General features: G+C 59.9%; 1 protein-coding gene and 1 long non-coding RNA gene across 9 annotated transcripts; one reads left to right on the top strand and one right to left on the bottom strand.

The window, feature by feature from the left end:
• Positions 1-951: 951 nt before the first annotated feature.
• Positions 952-22233, bottom strand: CIB2 (calcium and integrin binding family member 2). 8 transcript variants are annotated; one of them, XM_045560860.1, is made up of 8 exons: positions 16981-17050; positions 15954-16080; positions 14719-14783; positions 14153-14187; positions 6671-6782; positions 5014-5161; positions 2008-2203; positions 952-1598 (listed from the first exon to the last, which is right to left on the bottom strand). In XM_045560860.1, the coding sequence occupies exons 5-8, from the start codon at positions 6737-6739 to the stop codon at positions 1577-1579; spliced, it is 435 nt and encodes a 144-aa protein (XP_045416816.1). In that variant the 5' UTR covers positions 6740-6782; positions 14153-14187; positions 14719-14783; positions 15954-16080; positions 16981-17050; the 3' UTR covers positions 952-1576. The 8 variants fall into 8 exon arrangements, with proteins under 8 accessions (XP_045416816.1, XP_045416812.1, XP_045416819.1 ...); XM_045560856.1 differs by lacking the exons at positions 14719-14783; positions 15954-16080 and adding an exon at positions 20531-21061 and having other exon boundaries at positions 16946-17349; XM_045560863.1 differs by lacking the exons at positions 14719-14783; positions 15954-16080; positions 16981-17050 and adding an exon at positions 22167-22233.
• Positions 4910-8627, top strand: LOC123644638. Its single transcript, XR_006737199.1, has 3 exons — positions 4910-4942; positions 7718-7818; positions 8324-8627. It is a non-coding gene; the product is annotated as an uncharacterized LOC123644638 (long non-coding RNA).
• Positions 22234-23845: the final 1612 nt, after the last annotated feature.

The following is a 23845-nucleotide window of genomic DNA, read 5'->3' as shown; positions in this document are numbered from 1 at the left end:
AGGGGTGTCCAGCCCAGCCCTCTTACGCTGCAGAAGAGGAAACTGAGGCCCAGAGAGGAGCAGCAACTTGTCTGGGGCCACACAGCTGGTCAGGGCCTGAGCAGACACCCTCAGTGAGGCAGGCTTAGGCCAGGCTGGCCGCCTGGGGTGGCTGCTGGGCCCTCTCTGGAGCCAGCCAGGGGGCACGTGGTGGCCGTCCCTATGTGACCAGGTCACTCTCATCTGCCTTTTGCCTCTGGCTGGCCCTGACCTTTAGGGGCGGCTCTCAGACCCTGTCCACGAGACCCAGCCCCAACCCGGTACGGCCCTGCCCTCCAAGAGCCCTCGGGGGCTTGCCCAGGCCCTGGCTTTGGACGCAGGCGCTCGGGCCTCTGCTCCCGCCCCGCAGGCCACGTGGCTCCTCCCAGCCTCCTTCCCTCAGGACCTCACTGTCTTCACCCACAGGACCCCAGCCCCCCCGGGGGAGCAGCCGGCCTGCGGCCCCACTGCCCAGCACCCCGGGCACGGGTGGCGGGACACAGAACGGACCACCCCAGAGAGATGCCCCTCCCTGCCCGGCTCCGGCAGGGTTGGCTCAGGTCACATCGGTGTGACCTACCCTCTCGGCCACCCGGCTATACAGCGTCTGAAACATGGGCCGCCCAGTCCCGCCCACCTCAGGGCTGTAGGGACTGAGAAGCGCACCGAGCCCTGGCCTGGCGTGCGGCCGGCACCTTGTAAGCGCCGACCTGAACTACTGTGGTGATGGGGACGGAAGCAGCTCCCGCCCAGCGTCCCCTGTGGGGCGGGACGTGTCTTCCTCCAAAGACACCAGCACTGAAATCGAAGTTAGTGCCTGAAGTGGGACAGCAGTGCTTGACCCCAGGAGGTGACACACCGATGGTGGGATTTCAACACCAGGAGCACAGGTCCCAACGGCGAACACTTTCTAACACTGGCAGACACAGAGAGTGCGGGAGCACGAATGTGTTTTACTACCGGGAGTTCACAGATCTGTGGACAGCACGCACCAGTGAAGACTGCACAGCACCGCGGAGGGTGGGCGGGTGATGCTCGTGACCGCGGTGCAGAGCCAGGGACAGAGCCCTTGTATCCCACAGCTTCACGTCATGAAGGGGTGGGGACAGGGAAATAGGCGGGGGTGGGCGCAGTCCAGCCTGGAGTTCCGGGAGAAGACTGTATAGCGTGTTAGAACTCTGACCTCTTCTTTCCCACCCTGCCCTGGTGACCATGTGTCTGCCCAGCATCCGGCACGTCAGGTCCCACCACCTCCCGTTACGCTTTCTGCCTTCCCCTCCAGGGGCGCATTTCTGGATGGGGACAGGACCAGGTCTGGGGGCGGCTGGGAGGGCCTGCAGAAGAGCTGTGGTCCTGGGGCTGGACCCCAGGGAGCCCTGAGAAGGGTCCTGCTCTCACACACCCCTTCCCCGGTTAAGGGTTTTTGCTGAAAGGGCCCCGGAAACGTGGCCCTGAGGCCACAGCTCCTTTCCTGGAGAGCCGGGAGGCCACGCCCATGTGGACAGCAGGGGCTGGATGCGTGGTGGGTTTCCAGGGCCCTGCAGCCTCAGCCGTGTCCTCAGATCCGGATGTGGAATGTGCTGCAAAGAGAGAAAGGGCAAGAGAGGGTGAGAGGCCCTGGGCTGGGCAGGTGAAGTCTCCCAGGGAAAGCCAACCAGGCCCCTGGCCCGGCCCTGGACGGTCCCTTAGGGAACCCTGCAGAGGGTGCAGTTAGTCACCACAGAGGGAAGGAACACTTGGAGGGGCAGCTGTCTCCAGGGCGTCCAGCCCCCCAGGCATTACCTAAGGGCCCCCCATGAGACTCTGGCCCTGCAGGGTACAGGGCCAGTCACACACCGAAGGGGGCTGGGCCTTGCACGTGACCTGCCTGCTGGCCTACACACCACTGCTCCTGAACAGGGAGTGACAGGGCCTTGGCCCCACGGGGGCCCCACAAGGCCAGACACCGAGCTGCAGCCCTGCCCAGGCCCGGCCCCCGCGTGGCGGCACCTGAGAAAGTCAGGGGCCTTGGCAATCATGTCCTCAAAGTCCGCGAAGCCCAGCTTGCCGTCACCATCCAGGTCAGCCTCCTCGATGACCTTGTCGCACACGAGCACCACCTCGTCCTCGTCCAGCTCCGACTTGGTGAGCTTGGCCAGGGTCAGCTCCAGGTCCTCCTTGCAGATGAAGTTGTCGGTGTTGAAGTCTGTGGGCGGGAGGGTGGCCGTGTTCGAGCTGGCGCTGGGTCCGCCCGGGGGTCCCGAGCTATGTTACCTCTCCCACCCAGCTGGTCGCATGGATACGTCCACCAGCCTCTGACACCCCAAAGCATCTCTGCGCACATTCTGGGGACACTGGATCCTTGTCCCCAGCTGAAAGGGACCACGTAGGCTCACCCACAGGCATAGCTTAAACACCCACATTCACGGCACCCACAAAAACCCACAATGACTGTGTGCCCATAACAACGTCCTCAAACAGTTCAAACAGTCCACATCCGAGGCTCCCTGGGAACTTTGGGCTCAGGTCAAATGGCCCTTCTGGCCTTACCCACGGTGGACCCTGTGTTCCCTCTAGACGTTTAGAGCTAAGGGAGCCAAAGCCAGAAAGGCCATGTGATTGAATCGAGCTGCGGGGACTCTGGTTAGGGCCTATTTGACTCTGAGACCTGCATCTTCTGAACTGCACCACGTTGCCTCAAGCAGGCTGAGTCAGACGCGAGGGGGCAGGAGGCTCAGAAGCCCCTTAGAGAGACCCCACCGCCAGCCTTTGTGCGTCTGGAGCAGAAAACATGGTCTGGTTCCACCTGGCAAAAGCACCACTGCCCCAAAGCACAGCAAAACAGTCCTGAGGACTGAGCCACGTGTACCCAGTCTCATCACGGTCAACTCTAACTCTCCTCTTACCATTTTCAACCCAACCACCAGATGTCTGCACGCGCTGTTTCTTCCCCCTGGGGTGCCCTTCCCAGCAAACCCCTGGTCACCCTTTAAGTCTCAGCTCAAACGTCCCTTCCCAGCAGGGGGCCTTCTAGACATAAGCGTCCCCCTCACTGAGCTCCTCCTGCCCACTAGGCAAACTCTGACAGTAACCGTAGCGACAAAGACCAGAGCTGCCAATGTGAACATTACGTGCTTTTTCTCATTTAAATTTCAAAACAAGCCTATGAGGTAGGTACAGCCAGGATTCCCACTATACACATGGAGAAACACAGAGGTGGCAAGGACGAGTAACCTGCCTGAGGTCACATCCCTGGGCAGTGCTGGACACTGGAGCCCAAGCTCTTGGCCTGATGCTGCCCATCTCTGCACTCGCCTGGGAGTGAGTCCAGGCAGGCACCAGGTGGGCCTGTCTCTGCCCTTGAGTGGGACGCAGTGGGCACTCCAGAAAGATGCGCTGGCTGGCTGGACTCCTCTGATCATTTTATACGAGGAAACTGACACCCAGAGGGGGGTGATCCTTGCTACAGATGAGACCCTGAGACCCCAGGGCAGGAAGGGAGCCACAATTACCCCGTCTCGTGCTCCTGAGCCTGACCAGTCCCCGTGCTCTGAAAGTCCCCCTCACACAGACAACAGCCTCCCCAGGAGCAACGCCGCAGGCCCTGAGACTGGTGGGATGTGGGTGGAATTTGAGCAGCTTTTTACGTGAACCACATGGACATAGAGTGTGGAGAGTAGACAGCCAGGTGCTGTCTTTCTGATACGCAAGGACACGTGGGTGCACGGCTGCAAAGCACAGTCCTCTGAAATAAACGCGACACCTAGAAAGGGAAAAGGCCCCCACAGGCCCTGCCGCCTTGGGATCCACCGGCTGACGGAAGGTGCTGCGGACAGGAGGCTTGCCCTCGACTTCTCTCGTCCAGAATGGTTCCCAGCCCTTTCCTGGGCCTCAGTGTCCCCAGGTGGGGACCGTCTGAGGATCTGACACCAGTGCCCAGGGCCTGTCAGGCCAGCACAGTGGGTGGAGCTCTGAGGGTGTGACGATCACAAGTCCTGTCCTGGTTCGTGAGCGCCTGCTCCCTCTGGTGGCAGCTGAGACGGCGGGACCAAGGGCTGGGCTGGGGGAAACAGGGCGGGGAGCCGGCCTCCCAGCCCACCCCACCATCACGCCCGCATCCTCCTCTCTGTCTCCTCCATTTCACACCTCAAAGCTACCGAGGGATCCTTCTAGAACACAGAGCCGCCCTTCCCCACCTGAAACCCTGCAGTGGCCCCTGATACCCTGAGCTCTTTGGTGGGTTCCTCACAGCCTGGCCCTGTCCAGACGCAAACGGCCCCAGCCCCACCACGTCCAAATCCCTCCCAGCTCATCCAGCCGGGTACTTCCTCACCGCCGCCCCCAGGCCCCGCCCACCTCCAGGTCCGCCCGCCCGCCCACAGCTCCAACCCGCCAGCCTGCGCCATCCCCAGGCCCCGCCCCCTGCCCGGTCCGCCCGCCCACAGCTCCAACCCGCCAGCCCGCGCCGTCCCCCAGGCCCCGCCCACTTCCTGGTCCGCCCGCCCACAGCTCCAACCCGCCAGCCCGCGCCGTCCCCAGGCCCCGCCCCCTGCCCGCCCACAGCTCCAACCCGCCAGCCCGCGGCGTCCCCCAAGCCCCGCCCCCTGCCCAGTCCGCCCGCCCACAGCTCCAACCCGCCAGCCTGCGCCGTCCCCCAAGCCCCGCCCCCTGCCCGGTCCGCCCGCCCACAGCTCCAACCCGCCAGCCCGCGCCGTCCCCCAGGCCCCACCCACTTCCTGGTCCGCCCGCCCACAGCTCCAACCCGCCAGCCCGCGCCGTCCCCAGGCCCCGCCCCCTGCCCGCCCACAGCTCCAACCCGCCAGCCCGCGCCGTCCCCAGGCCCCGCCCAGATGTCCCCGCCTGCGGATCCCCCCACGCGGACCACCCCATCCCTCCTCTGCTCTCAGGGCCCCGCAGACGCCCCGCAGGCACTCTTCAGAGACAGGTCGGCCTTGTTGTTCTCGTGTCCCCAGCGTCCCCCAGGCCCTCGGCGTCAGGCCCCGCCCCGCCCGGTACCGTAGATCTTGAAGGCGTAGTTGGCTTTGAGCTCCCGCGGGGCCGACTCGCACAGCACGGAAAACATGTCCACGAAGTCGTTGAAGGTGAGGTTTCCCTCGCCATCCTCAGAAAAAGCCTCCACGATCCTTTCTTTGAAGGGATTCTCCTGCAGAAACAGCCGCAGCAATCACCACGGGTGTGGGGTACACAGGAGGACCCCAGAGCCAGGCTGCGGGCAGCTCACGTGACCTTGGACGAGGGGCCTAATCTCTCTGAGCCTCTGTTTCCCCATCTGTAAAATGGGAATAACAGCACCTACTTAATCGGGCCGTTAGAGGACTAAATGAGTGACAGTACGGAAGGTGGTGGCACACGCCAGAGCTCAGCAAGTATTCTGCTGGGTCACGTCACGCGGCTGACACGGGCACAGCAAGGTGAGCACAGCCACCATGTGCTGCCTTGTCCAGGCAGGAGCATGGATTGGTTCCACTGTCCAGAGGAGCCCACAGAGGCGCTGCCTCGATGTGGCTGTGTAGGCCTCTGTCCCCAACAAGAAGAGACAACATCCCAGGGCCTGGGCAACCCTCGGCTCAGGCCGCATCAGGCCAGGGTCGTGGCAGGTGGAGGGAGGGCCCCAAAGGGAGGGATGAGTGGACTAAGAAACGGCAAGAGCTGTCCAGGCCCCAGGCCTGCTATCATTCTGCTCCTATGCATTCCCCAATTCTACTAGACTTCTTGGGTGCTGCCTCCCACTGACTCTTTCCTCTGGCCCCACACCTTGGGGGCCACCTCTCCTGCAGGCCCCTCACCCCAGCTGACTGGCACTTGGCCGGCCCCACTCCGAGCCCTCTCCAGGCCAGGCTGGCTGCTTGTCCATGGCTGAGCCCGGGGCTCCCTGTCTCTCAGGACTGAGGCCACAACCAGGGTGCAGGCCTCAAGCGGATGCCATGCGGCACTCTGACCCCACCTTCCAGCCACACACCCCTCCACCTTCCAGCCACACACCCCTGGTCTGGCGACGGGCTATTTGCAAAGTCCCGCAGCAATCGGGAGTTGCACACCAAATACCTTCTTGATGTTCGAGCGCACTTTACATATTACGGGTGAGGAACTCATGCAATGAAACATTCAAATACATATGTGCTCTGGGGACCAGCAGCACCGGCCTCCCCTGGAGGCTTGTTAGAAAAACAATCTTGACCCTACCTAAGACACGCTGCACCTGAATCAGCATTCTGACAAGATCTGCGGGGGAGTCATGTGTATGCAGCAGTCTCAGAATCAATGCTCTGAACGCTGACTCAGTGAGAAGCCACGGGCAGACAAGGGGGAGATGGAACAATCACTTGAGAAGCGGACACAGGGCTGTCAAGGGCAGCAGGTGGAGGCCACTTACAAGGACAAGCAGGAGAGCATGGCCAGCAGCTGGGCAGACGGGCACTGATGTACCACACCCTTACGGAGCCCCCCACACGCAGCTCATTTATTCATAGAGTGCAGATGAGGAAACTGAGGCACAAAGAGGTTCAACGATCTGCCCAGGGCTGGACAGCCACACAGGGTGGAGCCAGGCTCAGCCCAGATCCAGGAGCCTCTGCTACTTGTCCAGAGGTACAGACCCCCCGGCCCCTGGCCCCCAGCCACCGCCCTGCCCACTGCAGAGGCCTCCACGCACCCGAAGCTCCGGCATCTGGATGATGAGGCTCATCGGCACGTGAACAATAGGGCTCTTCCGGTAGTCCATGGGGACGAGGTTGGGGGCCAGCTCGTAGAAGCGTGCGTGGAGCCTACAAGGGAAGCAGAGGAAAAGCACTGGAAGGGCACCACCCCTGAGCCCTGGCAGACCGATGCCATCCTGCCTGGGCCTCTGTCTCTGCAGACCCACCCACGCCAGGGCCGGCTGAGGGCCCACGGGAGGCCATCTGCTCTGCCCACAGGGGTGGGTCTTGGGAGGGCTGTGCGATCTGCCCAGACCCCTGTGCTGATGACCTGATTGTGTCCAGGCCGTCCCTGTGTCCACCACTCTCTCACACACACACACACACACACACACACACACACACACACACACACACACACACTACCACCCTCCTCTGTCCCCACCCCTGGGGCCTGTGTTCAGAGCATTTTATTCTTGTCCCTTTGGGCTGTCACGGGGTCTTTCATGCTCCAGGCACTGTGCTAAGCACCTTATTTAATCCTCTCCCATCACCATGCAGAGAGAAGCCTCAGGACCCCCGTTTACAGTTCAGCAAACTGAGGCTGAAGAGATTTCGAGTGCTGTGTCCAAGGTCACACACCAGGAAGTGCTGAGGGCCACGTCTGGAACCAGGCCAGGCCGTCCAGAGCAGAAACTCTCAGCCACCCTCCTGTTCCACTCCTGGGGTCCATCAAAGCCCGGCCCCACCACCCCCAGCTTAGGCCGAGGATGGGGCCTCTGGAAGTGCTCTCTGCAGCCCTCACATCCCCGGGAAGCCCCTGTGAACAGGCCACCCACCTCTCTCTAGCTGGAGGCCATCGGGAGGGACCCAGCCTGCTGCCTGGGCATGGCCCTCCTCGCTGATGGGTCAGGTCCCCAGCTCCTGTCCCATCCTCCTGACACAGCCCCGTCTCAACGTGCTGCAGGATCCTCAACGGTGTGAGGCATCCTGACGTCTCATTTGGACACCCCCTCCCCCTCCCCATTATTCAGTCCTCCTTTGTCCTGTGTCCCCACATCCAGGTCCTGCCATCCCAGAGAATAGCTCTCCATCCCAAGACAGGCACAGAGTGTGCTCAGATGAAACTGTGTCCAAAAAGTGCTGCCGGAGGAGAGCGACAAGCGTAAGGTGCCTTGCCTAGGGGTCAGGGCAGGTTAGCTGCCTGAGGGGAGGCCCAGGATGCTAGGGACTGGGTCACGGTTGATCCCGCATCTTCTGGGCCCAGGCCTGCCCTCCCACCCCGAAAGCCGGTGTCTCCCTCTAAGTGGCCAGCCCCAGTGACAACCCCCCAAGCCTCCTGCAGGTCCCCTGCGTTCCTGGGGTCCTGCTGCCTAGCCCTCCCCACAGGACACCTGGCTACTCACCCGGCTCACACAGGTAACAGCACCAGCACCTGGTTAGCAAGTGCTCACTCTGCCAGGCCCTGGGCTAATCCTCTGTGTGGATTACTTTACTCACTTTAACCCCCAAACCACCCTGAGAGGTAGATACTAGTCTCCCATTTTTCAGGTGGGGAAACTGAGGCTCAAGGGTTAAGTGCCTGCCCCAGCTTATGTAGCCAGTAAGTGGTGGGCACAGGACTTGAACCCAGGACCTCGGGATTCTAACTGCGTGGCTCCTCCCTACAGGTCAAGCCCCCCTGGTGAGCGTATCATCGCCTGGTTCAGAGCCCGCCCAGGGCAAGTGAAAAGCAACGTGCCACAGGACCCTTCCCAGTCACACGTCCCTGTGAGAGGCCTGAGATCACAAGGATCGCCGTGGCCTGGAGACACAGACAGAGGGAAAATCCCCAAACCTGTCTTTTGGAGAGGAGGGAGCGGCAGATGGCAGGATCAAGCTGGGACTCTCCACAAGAGGTCACTCGGGGACTTTCTTTGCTCCTATTTCCTATGTTGAGGAAAAATTTGCCCTTTTTTACACTTTCTCTAAATACGGAACCATGACTTATGTTTCACAATTCGTGCATCTATCTGGTTACCTGTACTTTTGACAGATCCACTGTGTTTCCGACTCTTGCATTTCCCAGTAACCTTGACCCCCCACTCCACCTGTTGGGTGTGATGTTGGGGTGCTGCTGGGGTTAGCTTGTACCTCCAAAGTTATATGGTGTAGCTGCAGCAGGAGCCTGAAGCTGTAATAAGTACAGCAGTACAGAACAGACACCGGCATTGACAAGGAAGGCTAGTGGAAGAGGCAGACCCAGACATAGACGAGAATTAGCCCATGATAAACAGCATTTAAATCAGTGGGGAAGGCCGGGTGCGGTGGCTCACGCCTGTAATCCCTGCACTCTGGGAGGCCGAAGCAGGAGGATCGCTTGAGCTGAGGAGTTCATGCCCAGCCTAAGCAAGAGGGAGACCCCATCTCTACAAAATAGAAAAATTAGTCGGGTGACATGGTGTGTGCCTGCAATCCCAGCTACTCGGGAGGCTGAGGCAGGAGGATCACTTGAGCCCAGGAGTTGGAGGTTGCTGTGAGCTGGGCTGACACCACGGCACTCTACTCAGGGCAACAGAGTGAGACTCTGTCTCAAAAACATAAAGAAATAAATTTAAAAAAAATAATAAATACAGTTAGTGGGGAAAAAATGGATTCTCCTGAAAGACACAAACCAGTGGGCCACATTCATGCCTGGCTTTCACATAGTATTTTTAAATAATTAAATTAAATTAATTAAAATTTAGCTTTTACTTGCCAGCATTTACAAATTAAAAGATTTTACATTATAAACTTGGATTTCCTGATCAAGCTGGGCCTGGATTCCCCAAGGCAACAAGCAGCTGGGGCTGAGGAGCAGCCGTGTCTGCAGGTCCCCGGGCTATAGAGCGGCCCCCGGACCAGACAGCTCCATTTCTCTGCAGTGCATTTGGGCCCTGCAGGCAGCTGAGTCTCGGACCCATGGGTCATTATAAGAGCAATGGGGGCAAAAATCAAAAGTCTTCAAAATGTCCATGCCTTTGATCTGGAAATCTCTTAGAAATCTACGCTAAAGAAATAATCCCAGATGCGTGCAGTTATGTGACAGTGCCACAAGCATGTCCACCGCAGGACTAATTAAAATGGTGAAAAGTTGGAGACCTAAACGTCCAACTAAATGAATTAGGGCACATCCGCTAAATGCAGCCACATAAAATATTACAGAATGTCTATCAATATTGAAAGTTGTCACAGTGTAAGTGAAAAAAGCAGAATGCACGGTATGATCCCACTTTTAAAAAGCTTGGGGACATTTATCCACCTAAGACTGAAAGGAAGGCTGGTCACTAAAATGTTACTAGGTGATTATCTTGGGTGGTGAGATAGTAGTAAGACAACTTTTTTTCTTTTTTCTATTTTGTTTTTCTTTAATTTTTAAAAGTTGACCAGCTGAGCGCAGTGACTCATACCTATAATCCCAGCAGTTTGGGAGGCTGAGGCGGAGGATTGGTTGAGCCCAGGAGTTCAAGACCAGTCTGGCAATATAGCGAGACTCCATCTCTATAAAAAAAATCGTTGTGATAAAATGTATCATCTTGGGCCGGGCACGGTGGCTCATGCCTGTAATCCTATCCCTCTGGGAGGCTGAGGCGGGTGGATGGCTCGAGGTCAGGAGTTCGAGACCAGCCTGAGTGAGACCCCGTCTCTACTAGAAATAGAAATAAAAATTATCTGGACAACTAAAAATATATATAGAAAAAAAATTAGCCGGGCGTGGTGGCGCATGCCTGTAGTCCCAGCTACTCGGGAGGCTGAGGCAGGAGGATCGCTTAAGCCCAGGAGTCTGAGGTTGCTGAGCTAGGCTGACACCACAGCACTCACTCTAGCCAAGGCAACAGAGCGAGACTCTGTCTCAAAAAAAAAAAAAAAAAAAGTATCATCTTAACCGTTGAAAGTTTTTTAAAATTGTGGTAAAATGCACATGACATAAAATTCACCGTCCTAACCATTTTTCTTTTCTTTTTTTGAGACAGAGTCTTGCTCTGTTACCCGGGCTAGACTACCGTGGGGTCAGCCTAGCTCACAGCAGCCTCCAACTCCTGGGCTCAAATGATCCTCCTGCCTCAGCCTCCCGAGTAGCTGGGACTACAGACATGCGCCACCATGCCCAGCTAATTTTTTCTATATATATTTTTTTAGTTGTCCATATAATTTCTTTCTATTTTTAGTAGAGACAGGGTCTCGCTCTTGCTCAGGCTGGTCTCGAACTCCTGAGCTCGAGCGATCCACCCGCCTCGGCCTCCCAGAGTGCTGGGATTACAGGTGTGAGCCACTGCGCCTGGCCTGACTTTTTTGATAAACACATACAAAAGAAAAATACTGGCACAACATACACCAACAGATTAACAGTCGTTATTTCTTGATGGTCAGGATTATAGGTTAATTTTTTTTGTCTTCTCTTAACTGGATTCATTTCTAATTTTTCTACACTCATCATGTATATAACAAAAAGTTAAAAGTAATTAAAATAGATTACACACAGTTTTTAAACGGTTAGGAAAATGAACAATAAAGTAACAAATAGGCAAACAAACACCTTGGGGCGCTGGCTGCCGGCTGGGCGAGCCTCTCTGTGCTGAGGGACAAGGACTCCCGCCAATTTATCTAGGAGACACCCTAACGGGGCGAAGGGAGCTGAAGTCTGAGCACGGACCCACAGAAAGCGGGTGGCTGGCGGGTGGGGCTCACCGGGACTGAGTGCAGCGCAAGAGCACCCTCTGGGAGCAGCTGGACCTGCCTGGGCGGGCAGGGTGGAGGGAAGGAGGGGAGAACTGAAGGGGGTTATCGGCGACTTGGTTTCACTTCCCCAAGGCTGCCAGAGAGCTGGGCCCCGAGCTGCAAGGAAAACCTCCTGCTCAAGTTTCCTCCTCGCCATCCGGGGGTGGGGAGCAGCACTGAAGGACCGCCGGGAGGACGGCAGAGCAGCAGGGCCTGGGTCCGGCCAGCCTGGCTCTGCTGCAGACCTGCCCTCTCTGGGCTGTGGCCTCAGGTGTGTGGGCTGGACCTGAGGCGTGAACGGTGCAGAGGGCTCACCTGGCAGGGGCAGTCAGCCACGCCGGCCTCCCCTGGAGCCCGGAGAGAAGGCTGCAGAAAAGCGAAGGGGCTGAAACTGGAATCGTGCTACTGTGGCTACGCTTGGTCCCTCCAGGGACAGGCGGTCCCACACCCTGCCTTGTCTCATACCCTCCCTGAGGGTGGATGGGGCAACAAAACTCTAAGCAGCCCTGTGTTGTGCTTACCAAGACAGTCCCCCGGCCCTCCCAGTCACAGTGAGCACTGTCATTCCCACGCTGCAGATGTGGCACGAGACAGAGAAGTTGCTGCACCACGGGGACCAGACCCCAGCGAGACTCTGTCCTCTGCCCCTCCCCACAGGACCACTTGGCAGAAAAAGCCCGAGGTCCAGTCCCCTGGGTCCCCAGTGAGCGCTAACCCAGGGACGGGGCCTGAATGGCCAGTAGCGGAACAGGTAGAAGGAGCTTGACAAGGGGTATCCAGCTCCCTGGAGGGTCCTTTACCCCTCGTGGGAGCTCAGGCCTGGCCTCTGCTCTGGTGTTGAGCTGCAGAGCCTGGTGCCAAAGGCCAGGGCTGCAGGGAGCCAGGGAACCCCTCCCCAGTCCTCTCACCTGCCTGGAGTCCCTCGTTTGCCAAGGGGTCAGGGACACTCCCAAAGGCCTATCACATCAGACCCAAGTCCTGGCCTGGCCTTTGAGCCACTCTCCCCTCGTCCCCTGGCTGGTGACCTTGCTGCTCTCAGCAAGAACACGGGAGGCTGGAGCTGAGGGGACGCAGGCCTGTGTCCTTGTCCCTGCTGCTCCCAGCCTGGAATGTTCTCCCCTGGCCAACCCCACCTGTCCTTCACCCACACATTCTGCAAGCACTCACTGGCGGCTGACAGGTACATGCCCGATGTCCGTCCCCCCTGAGGGCAGGTCCAGTGGGGAGCCACGCACCTAAGCCCACGAGCCCACAGAGCCGAACCACCTGTCAGAGCAGCCGCTGAGCACTGGCGTGGCAGGAGTTGGGGGGCCACAAAGGAGATGACCCCGGAGCTGGGTCTGGAAGGATGCACAGCAGTGCCGGGCAGAGGAGGGGACGAAGGGCACTCCGGGCAGTGGGGACAGCCAGCCCCAAGGCGGGGGGCAAGGGGCCCTTTTGCCAGGATGGAAATAGTCGTGGGCCTCAGAAGACAAGCAGCCTGGGCTCGGTATCTGCAAAGCCGGGGTACGGGGTGTGTGGAGCTCCCTGGCGAGGCTCAAATGAGGACTCGCGCCAAGAACTGTGAACGGTGAGAGGTGCGCAAGACGCCAGGGCTGATGGCTGTGTTGGCGCCGTTCTGAGAGCTGCCCTGTCCAAACGAGGACCTCACCTGCCAGTTCTCCCTAGCCACGGACCAAATCTCACTCACCAAACACCACCCCTGCTGTTAGTGCCGCTCAGCAATGCTATGAGGGCAGGTGTCACTGTCCCCATCTTACAGAGGACCGTGAGGCTCGGGGACAGTCCAACACGCGCCCAAGGCCACAGAGCTGGGAAGGGGGAGCCCAGCCCAGACCACTAACAACAGCCTCTCTGAGTGGTGGGGTGCGGTGTTCGCTGCCCACTTGGAGGACAGGTGGCTGTGGCAGCCGGGGCAGAGGAAAGGCCGAGGGGCACTGCCTGTCCCAGCAGAGTGGTCTGGGTGGTGACAAAGTGCCTCACAGATCTGGTCCCGGCCTGGCCATCGATCTCCAGGGAAAGTGATCCCAAGACTTTGCCGGCTTTTAGTGCCACCCGATAGCCCAGGCAGAGGGGCCGGCAAGGCCCGTGGGGCAGGTTTCCTGGCATCCTGTGCTTCCTGCTCACCGTCTGGCCCTGGGGATCCGAGACCACCAGAGCCCTTTGTCTTCCTCATCCATGTCCACCCCCCAGCTCCCCCAGGAGAGGGGCTGTCCTGGGAAGGAAGGAGACCCCAGGGAACAGGGCGGGGGGTGGGCATGGCCTGACTTGCAGGCGTCCAGGAGTGGAAGGACAGCAAAGCTGGAGCCAGACGGCCCTGAGGGGCCCCCAGTGTAACAGGCGGGGACTCTGTTGTGGCAGCCCCAGGACGCAGTGAAACAGCAAGGGACCTGCAGCCAGCGGTCGGGGCTTCGACCCTGGGGTGTGTGACTTCGGCCAAGTTGCTAAGCCACACAGGGCTTTAAAATGGGGTTAAAAGGATTCTCTCGTCACAAGGTCACAGTGAGGACCTAAACACGTGCCCGAAACCACCCACCCCAGAGTCCACCATGCAGTGAAGAAATGCTCCGTCCCTGGCAGAAGGGTCCAGGCCCCGGGAGGGGTGGGAAGCTCTCAAGTCTGCACAGCAGCCCGGGGGGGGGGGGGGAAGCCGAGGCCCCAACGTGGCCCCTGACGAGGCCGAGGCTCTTCCCTGGCTCTGCCAGCACAGCAGCCCTCGCGGGGGACCCAGCCCAGTGGGGCGAACAGGAAGCCACACTTACTTGAGGATGTCCTTCTTATTGAAGAAGGTGCAGTCCTGTTGAGGGAAAGCACACACAGTTGGCTGTGCAGGTCGGGGCTCCTTCCTTCCTCAGAGCCCTCGATGCCACGGGGCCTTGCGGGCGCAGCCCTGGATGGGGGCAGGAGAGGCCCTGCTGCCCCTCCCCACCCCGCTGGCTGGGGCTGGACGACGCCAGTGGGCCCAGAAAATGCAGCCCGGAGGCTGTGTCCGTGCCGCGCTGGCCTGGGGAGCTGAGTGCATGGGCAGAGGTGCGCACTGGGCGCACGCTTGGGAGGGAGGCGGAGAGCTCACAGGCCGACGTGGCTGACTGGAGGGCCAGGGGCACACCCTGTGGGATGGCAGGGGAGGTGGCTGGGAGACAACTCCGGAGGGAGGACCCACAGGGCCCCGCACCAGGCAGCTGCAAGAGGCACCGTCCACACTGCAGCCCTGAGAACGGTGGTCGTGGAGTTGTGCGGTGTGTGTCCCAGGAGGCCGCGGGCTGCAGCCCCGTGCTCAGCGGCTGCAAGTGCCATGCACAGAGACCAGGGAAGCAACGGCGTGTACCTGGTGTCTGAGCCACAGGAACAGATGAGGCCACACACGGAAGGGAGTGACGAGGCCCCTGGTGCCTGGGCAGGGAAGGGCAGTGGTGTGAGGACAGAGGTAAGGGTGGAGGTTGCCAGGGGGCCCCAGGTGGGCATTCCTCGGGGAGGGGCGGCACTGGGCTCCTTCCTGACTTCTCATCTCAGGGGTCCTGTCTGCTGTGGCTTGGCCTGCCAAGGTGCCAAGCCCCGAGGCCGTGACGACGGCTGCTGCGCCAGGCCTCGGCGAGAAGCATGAAGCACGGAGGTGGAGAGGACCCAGGGCTCAGCAGACGCTCAGCTGTGAGGGGCTTTTGTGCTTCCCCCCGCTGTTCAGCCGCCCCACCTTTGCCCGTCAGCCCGGCACAGAGGAAGAAGCCTCATAGGCTCTGCGGAGCCCAGAGCCCAGAGCCCGTGGGGCCGTGGGGCCGAATGCTGACCAGAGCTGCCGCTGACGAGGGCGATGGCCACAGCCAGGCCTGCCCTGGGCGAGACCTGAAGCTGCCGGCCACCAGCACAGCTGGACTGCGTGCTGAGGAGGGCCAAGGACAGGATGCCCACAGGCTGCACACGGCATCCAGGCTCTCCGGTGGGCAGAGTGGGAGAGCTGAAGTGGGGAGAGCTGGTTGGAGTTTCCGGGCCCCATTTGGCCCGACAAGTCTGTGCCCTAAGTCACCGGCTGCTCTCTGGGAGTTAGACGAAGGACCCCAGGCTGCCTTGCCCTTCTTGGAAACGCAGGGGCTTCTCCTGGGGGGCCAGACTTTGCTGTTGACAGTGGCTCCTCTGCAGGAGCCAGGAAAGGCCTAGGCTGGGGAAGTGGCCCTCCACTCCCCACCCAGCGTGGAGAGAAAACCCCTGCCCAGGACTCAGACAGGCTGGGGACCACGCAGGGTGACTCCTCAGCAGACCCCGGAAACCTGGCGCAGGCGGCGAAGGCAGGTGCAGACCTCCCTCCTGTCCAGGGCCGTTGCCACGGTCCGAGGGCCCCGTAGAAGGGTCGGGCTCTCCCAACTAGCTTAGAGGGGGCTGCCAACAGAACTGGGGATGAGGAGGGGTCCTTGCTCCTGCTCTCTTCTCTCCAGTCTGTCCTTTCCCCCCTCCCTCTCCTCTCTCCTATCTCCTGGGTTGGAAAGGAAGTACCCAGGCCCTGACCTGAGGGTTCTACCTGCAGAGGATGCAAAAGCTTCCCACGTGGCCCGGCTCCCATATCACGGTTACCTACAGCTCTGCATCAGCGGTGTTTGTGGTGTGGCTCCCGGCCCGGCAGCACCGGCCTCACTGGGAACTTGGTGGCAATGCAGATTCTCAGGCTCTACTCCAGATCCACTGAATTGTTATAGGAACTCTAGGGGTGGGGCCCAGGAATGTGCATTTTAAAAAGCCCTCCCAGTGATGCTGATACACGCTGAAGTGTGAGGATGTCTGCTCCAGAGCAGAATCACCAGGAGCTGTTTTAAATACCCCTGGTCCCCCGCTCCGCAGACCCCTGACCCATCAAACAGGAATCCCTGAGGATGGATCCGAGCATCAGGGGCTTTCAAAGCCACTCAGGGCCAGGCACAGCGGCTCACGCCTGTAATCCCAGCACTTCGGGAGGCTAAGGCGGGAGATCACTTGAACCTAGGAGTTTGAGACCAGCCTGGGCAACACAGTGAGATCCTGTCTCTACAAAAAATGTAAAACTTCGCAAGGCCTGCTGGCACACACTTGTAGTCCCAGTTACTTGGGAGGCTGAGGCAGGAGGACTGCTTGAGCCCAGGAATTCAAGGTTACCGTGAGCTATGATCATGCCATTGCAGTGTAGCCTGGGCAACAAGGCAAGACTCCGTCTCTAAAAAAATTAAAAATTTAAACTATTTTTTTTAAAAAGCCACTCAAGTGGTTCTAATGTGCAGTCCAGGCTGAGAACCACATCATAGCCACTATATGATCACCACCCACGTGGCACTTGGGGCTCTGAATATCCAGTTTTATTTAATCCTCATAACTAGCCTATGGGGCAGGCATTATCTCCCCATTCCATAGATGGGAAAACTGAGACTCAGCAAAGTTTAATAGCTTGCCCTACGCTGTGCATGCAGCCCAGGAGGGCTGGGAGTGGAACCCAGGTCTGTGAGCTTCTTGACCCTGCCTGTGACAACAGAGCGGTAGTCTCCCTGTGACCGCTGTGCACCAACTCCATGTCCCGCACCTGCTGTGTGACCCTATACCTGGCACTGCGGCATGAGTGGCGTTTTATATGCACCTTCCACGGCAGCTACTTCATCCTCTCGGTGCCTGCAGACTGTCTCACTGAGGGCATCGCCTCTGCTTGGCCTAACCTTTCTCCTCTTTCCAAACACTGAGTAACGGCTGTTTCTTGGTGTCAGCATTACTGATGAAGCTGCATGAACCTGCTCGTCCACTGACGTTTTGCTTTTCCTTTGCTGACTTGTTTCCCTGGGACTCGGCCTGGGAGGCAGCTCACAGGGGATGAACATGGCAGGTTCCCTAAAAGCTTCTCAGGGCGGCCTGGCACTGAGACAGGGAAAAGGTCTGGTGGTCAGATTCAAATCCAGTCTTGCTTCAGACCCTCAGGCACGTCATTCTCCTTTCTGAGCCTCAGTTTCTGCATCTATAAAATGGGATTTGGGGACAGTGTGAGGAGCCAGTGAGATCAGGTACAGGAAGTCCATGTGCCACAGCTGGTAGCAGTTCTCTCCCCGCTTAGTGCAAGAGCTCCACCCACGGCCCCACGGCCCAGAGGCATCTCCCCAGAGTCTGCAGCTGCCCCCACTCTGCAGTCGCCCAACGAGGAGCCCGCCCACCCTACACACTCGGCTGCCCAGGGAGCTACAGCCACACGTCTGCAGGAATCCTTCCTTGTACTCCTCTGAGGGCAAACGACCCCACCGCTGCTTGGCGCCTGCCAGTCCACAGGGACACAAGGACAGGCGTTCAGGCAAAGGTCCCAGCTCGGGTCAGGGGCCTGAGGAGTGGGAGGGAGGGAGGGGACCTAGCCCAGGAGAGGCGGGCCCTGAGGACTTCGGCAGCAGAAAACAGGACAGGCTGGGCCTTTACAGGAGCCCAGATGTCCTTCCAGTTAAGGCTTGAGGTCTGCCTCCAGGCCTAGACTGCAGCCATTCTCCCACCTGGAGTGCCCCCCCCCCAGCAGGCCCAAGTCCTTTCCACCCTCCAAAGCTCAACTCAAGGGCTACGGCTCCAGGCGGCCTCCCTGCTTCCCCTTGTCTGCCTGTGCCGGCGTCAGGAGCCGAGCCACAGCCCTCGCAGGGGGAGCAGCAGCAGCTCTCCATCCAGCTCTGCCGGCTCAGGCCTCGGCACTGCCCAGCTGCCCACCCCACGGCTCGCGGTCAGGTGCCAGAGTGATCTCAGCAGACCCCCACAGGAGCCCTAAGACATGAGCACAGCTGGGTTAGGGTTATTCCCATTGTAGAGGTGGAGACGTTGAGGCCCAGAAGGGGACAGTTGCTTGCTAAGGCCCACAGCCTCAAGTGCCCAGCTGACTTGAATCAGGACTTCAGAATCCTGTCTGGCATTCTTTACCCTGACGGAGCCATGCAAGTATCTGTCCACCCATTCATCTGACACTGTCCTCCAAGTGCCTCTGCTGTGCCAGGGCAGGGGCCACACAGGAAGGGACGGAGTGTACAGAGTGGCATGCCCAGGGGGACGAGGGACGTGTGTGTGCCGTGGGCCCACTGAGGACTCCCAGCTGAATGGACTTGGGGAAAGAGTCAGGGAGCCCTTGCCAAAGCGGTGAGGCCTCGCCTGGGCAGAGAGATGGGCCAGGCCAGGCTCGCGAGCAGGTGAGGGGCAGGCACCCGGAGAACAAGGCCAGGGGTGAGGGTGTGCCTGGCTAGCAGCCCTTCAGTGTGCTTGGAATTTGGGGTGCAAAAGGGGAAGGAGTGAGAAATGAGGCTGGAGGCTGGTTGAGCCCAGACTAGGCTGGGGTGAGCCTGGACTCCACTCAGGCCGTTATCCCAAGACCCCACGGAATTACCGGGAGAGCAGGGGGTCATACCTGTGTGTTAGAAAGTTCTGTCCTATCCTTTGACCCCAGGGCCCATATCTTATGGACAACTGCCTAGCGCCTCCCACTGCAATAGGGGATTGGGCCGCTCTTTGTCCATGGATTATTCTTACAGAGAAAAACTTGTTTTGCAATAGTGATGAATATTGTGTCTGTAGAAATAAACGGAAGGAAGGAAGGAAGGGAGGGAGGAAGAAAAGGAAGGAAGGAAAGAAGGAAGGAAGGAAGGGAGGGAGGAAGGAAGGGAGGAAGGAAGAGAAGGAGGAAAGAAGGGGAAAGAAGGAACAGAGAGGAAGAGTGAGACCGAGGGGCTGTGGCAGAAGAGTGTGGGTGGCTGGAGGGGACAGAACGGAGGGCGAGGAAGGAGGCAGTAAGACCTGCAGTGCCCAGGAGACTGAGGGGGCCTGGCCTGGGGCCCTGGCTGTGGGGACAGAGGACGGGATCTCCAGGTGAGACACAAAAGGTTCAGTCACAGGACGTGTTGTTAACTGAACACGGGCTGAGGGTGAGCAGAGAGCTGGGGAGGCTGCAGGAGCAGCGGTGGGCTCTGGGGAGAGCTGGAGAGGCTGGAGGAGCAGCGGTGGGCTCCGGGGAGAGCTGGAGAGGCAGGAGGAGCAGCGGCGGGCTCTGGGGCGAGCTGGAGAGGCTGCAGGAGCAGCGGTGGGCTCCGGGGAAGGCTGTGCGCCCTGGCTGGGTGGAGAGGGCCTGGGGGTGGATGTGCGATGCAGAGGAGTGTTCTGGGCGGAAGGTTGAACTCTGAGAGTCACCAGCATCTGTGGATGCCCTGCCTTGGGAAGGGAAGACTACTAGGCTGGGAAGTCCCATGAAACCCCAAGGGTCACTTGGGGCAGGTGGTGCTGTAACTCAGGGTCACCCCTACCTGGCCCTGGTTGGTACCTGGCTGGCCGGAGAGCCAGAGCGAAGGAGATGTGGAGTTCTCAGGTTTCGCAGCTCTCATTTCTCCCACCCTGCCTGGCAGGGGCTAGCCGGGCTCCAGCAAAGGATCAGAGCCGAACACTGGGACTGGCTCCAACACGTAACCCAACGCCAGGCTGGTCTGAGAGGGAACCCAGGCTCCCCACCCCCACGGAGCTATCCTCACTTCTGGGCATGGTTTGCCTGCTTGTCTGCGCCCGCCTGCAAGCCTTTATCCAAGCTGTCCCCTCCACCTGGAATGCCTCCTTCTGGGCCCCGCTGGGCAAAATCCTACCTGTCTCCCAGGGGCCTGCTCAAGCACTGCGCTGTTTCTGCACCTCCCAGTCAAAGCAGAAGCACACGACCCCTCCCCGCTGGCCTCCCACTGCCCGCCGTGCCTGGCCCTAGAACACACTCCGCCACCGGCCTCTGTCAAGGGCCACACGGGGGGTGAGAGTCTGTCTCACTGGACCCTGCGTGTCTTGGTGAGACGGAGCACATACGCCCCAGCCCAGCCCACTCCTGACCAAAGGAGCGAGCCTTGTTTTCAAGATTCAAACTCCCGTGTGAGCCCTGATTGCTGAGAACACCAAATGGCTCCTTGGCCTCTGTTTGCTCTTCTGTAAAATGGGACCAATAATCCCCCTCACTACGATAATGACATGAGTTGATGTCTAGAGGGCGTGAACTACCGTGCCTGGAACACAGCACACGCTCCCTGCACATGCCTCCCCTCTTCCCTCCCAGGGCCCCACAGAGGGGTCTGAGCAATCCGTGTTATGGACGACCGGGGCTTCCAGGAGGAGAAGGGGCCCTTGCTTTACCCTCACGCACATCAGAGGACACACACCTCGGGCCTGCTGTGCTTCGCAGCCACAGCGAGTGCTCACAAAGGCCACTGGCATCCGCAGAGACCCTGCTGGTGTTCTCTCCCAGCCACACAGGTGACAGCGCGGTCCCGCCCCCCCCACGGGGGAAGTCAGGGAGGGGCGTCAGACTTGGGCCTTGAAGGATGAGAGAGATCACCTGGAGAGAGGGGGAGCGGCACCCCAGGTCCAGGCAACAGCATGGCAAAGGCAGGGAGGGAGGAAAGAGCCCGGGGGCAGGGACTGCAGACTGTTCGGAGGTGGCTGCAGGGCAGAGGGCAGGGCAGGGAGGACTGAGGCTGCAGAGGTGAGCTGGGCAGCTGGCCGGGCTGTGGGCAAGCGAGGGTGTTGGCCTTCATCCTGCACCACAGAGACGTTTTTACATGTGTGGGAGGCATCGGGACGCCAGATCTGGACAGCTGCTGCTTCTGGAAGCAGGAAACCTAGACGGTTCTAAGCGCGGCTGGGGAGGCCGGCAGGAGCTTGGAGAGGTGGCCATGTAAGGCTGGTACCCGACTTGCCTTGTTGCTCCAGTTAGTTGCATATTGGGGTCAGAGGGAGAGACCTCAACAAATAAGCAAGACACCCCAACTGAAGACTGCATTTGCAGTCGGATGCGCCCACTCCCTGCCCGGACAGGACTTCAGCTCTCTTTTCTGCTTTACCGAGACTCGCTCTCCTGGGCCATTTTCTGAGACTTGTCGGGTGGGGAGGAGGGAAGGGCGGTCCCGGCCCGGCCCAATTCACTGACTCTCCGTGCCGGGGCGGGTTTCGGCACGGGTGGGTCGGGGGAGGTTCGCGTCCGGTCCGGGGCGGGGAGTGAGAGGACGGGGCAGCTGGAGTGAGCTGCGCCTGGGAGAATCCTGCAAGTGGAAAGCGCTCTCATTCTCCGGGTGGGGAAACTGAGGCTTGGCGAGGGGGAGTCATCAGCCCAAGGTCACGCTGCGAGCTGGCGGCACAGTCAGGGTCTGACCCCGTGACCTCCTTTCCGGAGGCCTCGGCAAGAGACGGGAAAGAGCGCGCGGGGTGCAGGGGCGCCGCTCCGGGCCGGGCGCGCCAGCTCACCTGGTAGTTGTCCAGCTGCTCTTCGGTGAAGATGGTTTGCTTGTTCCCCATGGCGGCCGCCGCGCTCTCGCTCGCCCGCCCGGGCGCCGCCTCCCATCAGCGGCCGCCGGAGCCCGCGGCCCTCGCCACCCCGCGCCGGGCAGCGCCTCCCGGGCCGGTCCGCCGCCCCGCCCCGCCCGCTGCTCGCCCGGGGGCCGCGCCGAGGCTCGGGGGCGGGACGCGGACCCGCGCGCCGGCGACTCCGCCCCGGGGCGGGAGGAGGGCGGGCGCGTCGCGCGCGGGGCCCGCCGGGACTTCCGGCCGCGCGGGCGGGGGCTGCCGTGGGGCGCGCGCGGGGCCCGCCGGGACTTCCGGCCGCGCGGGCGGGGGCTGCCGTGGGGCGCGCGGCGCGGGCGTGGCGCCCTCGTCCCGGGGCGGCGGCGAGGAGCGGGCGGAGAGCCCGGACTGTGAGGGCGGCGGTCTGGCCAGGCCGGCTCTGCCGTCGTCTCCCGTCGCCACCGGGGCGACCTCTCCCCCTGGGCCCCTCCCTCCGGCAGCCCCCCCCGCCTGCCTGACCTTTGACCGCCCGCGCGGGGCGTCTCGGGCCCTCGGGGCTCCTCGGGGAGCGGACGGGCTTTGCTCGGCTTTGTTGGCGGCCTTGGATGCGGACGTGAGGTTTGAGAGCGTTTAGAGGACGTGGCTGTGTCTGGAGAGGGTGACGGAAGCCAGGACGTCTCTGCGCTTTCACGCACCTGCCGTTGTAAGGGAGGCTGAACTTGACCTCTGCCCTCTGAGGACTCCGGCCGGGCCGAGAGTTAATTTGGCGTGAGACAGATTAACACGAGAACAGCACCCAGGTTTGTCCAAAACAAGTTTCGCACGACACGGAAGCCCCCGAGGAAACGCAGACGCAAAGAACTGGCAAAACCTAAACACTCTCCTGGGTTGAGCAGAGAGGCAGGTGTGGAAAGGTAACTGAAGCACATGCGGAGGCTAAAGGGAGGTGAGAATGATCCTAACAAAGTCCGTCTGCGCAGAATTCTCTGGGTCTCGACCTCTTGTCCTGGGTGAGAAGACTGTTTCTTTTCTCCCGGCATAGGGATGGCAGCGCTCACAAAGGCATTTCGTCTCCTGTTTTTAAGGGGGAAAACGGGGATCGTTAGAGTGTCCTTTTTCCATCTGCTGTTTTCCGAGTGCCTTTAACTCAAAATAGTCACTATACCAGAGTAGCGTGCTTTGGGGTGGTGTGTTACGAACGCCCTCCCCGTCCAGCACTTGGAGCCAGTGGAGCCACCACTGAGTGCCTTTTAGGGGTCCAGCGTGCACAGGGGTTACTTCCAACCTCGGGACCGATTCCCTAGGTGTTAGCTCCGTTTTACAGGCGAGGAAACGTGCCCAGGGCTCCACAGCCGGAAAGGAGCAGAACCTGGGGGGGACCGAGGCACTGGCTCAACCCACCGTTCCACACCTGCCGGTGGACTTTGATGAGAAGGGCAGGACTTTATGCTTTAAACTATATGGTTTGTTTCTTGGGATTGTGGTTCTGAAACCACTGGGGAGGATGCATCCTCAGAGTTTCTGATTTAGTGGGTCTGGGGTGCCCAAGAAAGTGTCTAACAAGTTCCCAGGCAATGCTGGCACTGCCGGCCCTGGGACCACACTTTGAGAGTCGTTGCTTAGGCTGAAGGTTGTGGGTTCTGACAGGAGCAGGGGTCCAAGTTTGGCAGGTGATCCCTGGTGCTTTTATGACTACTTGGGGTTTTCCAACTTGATTTTGCCACCGTCTGGTGAGAACAGCAGCCAAACAGATATGCCACCAGCTAAACAGATACGCCACCCTGTTGAAATCACAAGGGTCCTCAGAGGCACAATCAGTTGCTATTGGTGGGCAGGAAGCATCTAATTAGCCGAGGGGATTGTTGATCAGCCTTCAGAGGCCACCTCACCATCTCTCATTCATTGTGGACACGTGAATGCGATGGGGGCCTCAGTATTGGGGGGAAATGGCTGGATACATCTTCAGAAATTCAGAGGATGTGGAATTTTAGAGCGGAGATAGGCACCTTTAAAAGATTTAGTCTGCACTTCCCCTTTCTCCCACGTTGGAGTTGGGAAAACTGAAGCCCTTTCCAAAGCACATAAACGCTCTTACAAAGGTTTACCTTCTTCCCATCTTGGGTTCTACGTTTCCCATGAACAGGCCAGAATCCTATGTGTCCCGATCCTGCTCTGGTACATTCTGATACAATTGCTAA

Source organism: Lemur catta, chromosome 9 (assembly GCF_020740605.2).
Source record: "Lemur catta isolate mLemCat1 chromosome 9, mLemCat1.pri, whole genome shotgun sequence".
In the NCBI taxonomy this organism is placed as follows: domain Eukaryota; kingdom Metazoa; phylum Chordata; class Mammalia; order Primates; family Lemuridae; genus Lemur; species Lemur catta.
The sequence above is the reverse complement of the archived record's forward strand: the minus strand, read 5'-3'. Positions and strand labels throughout refer to the sequence as shown.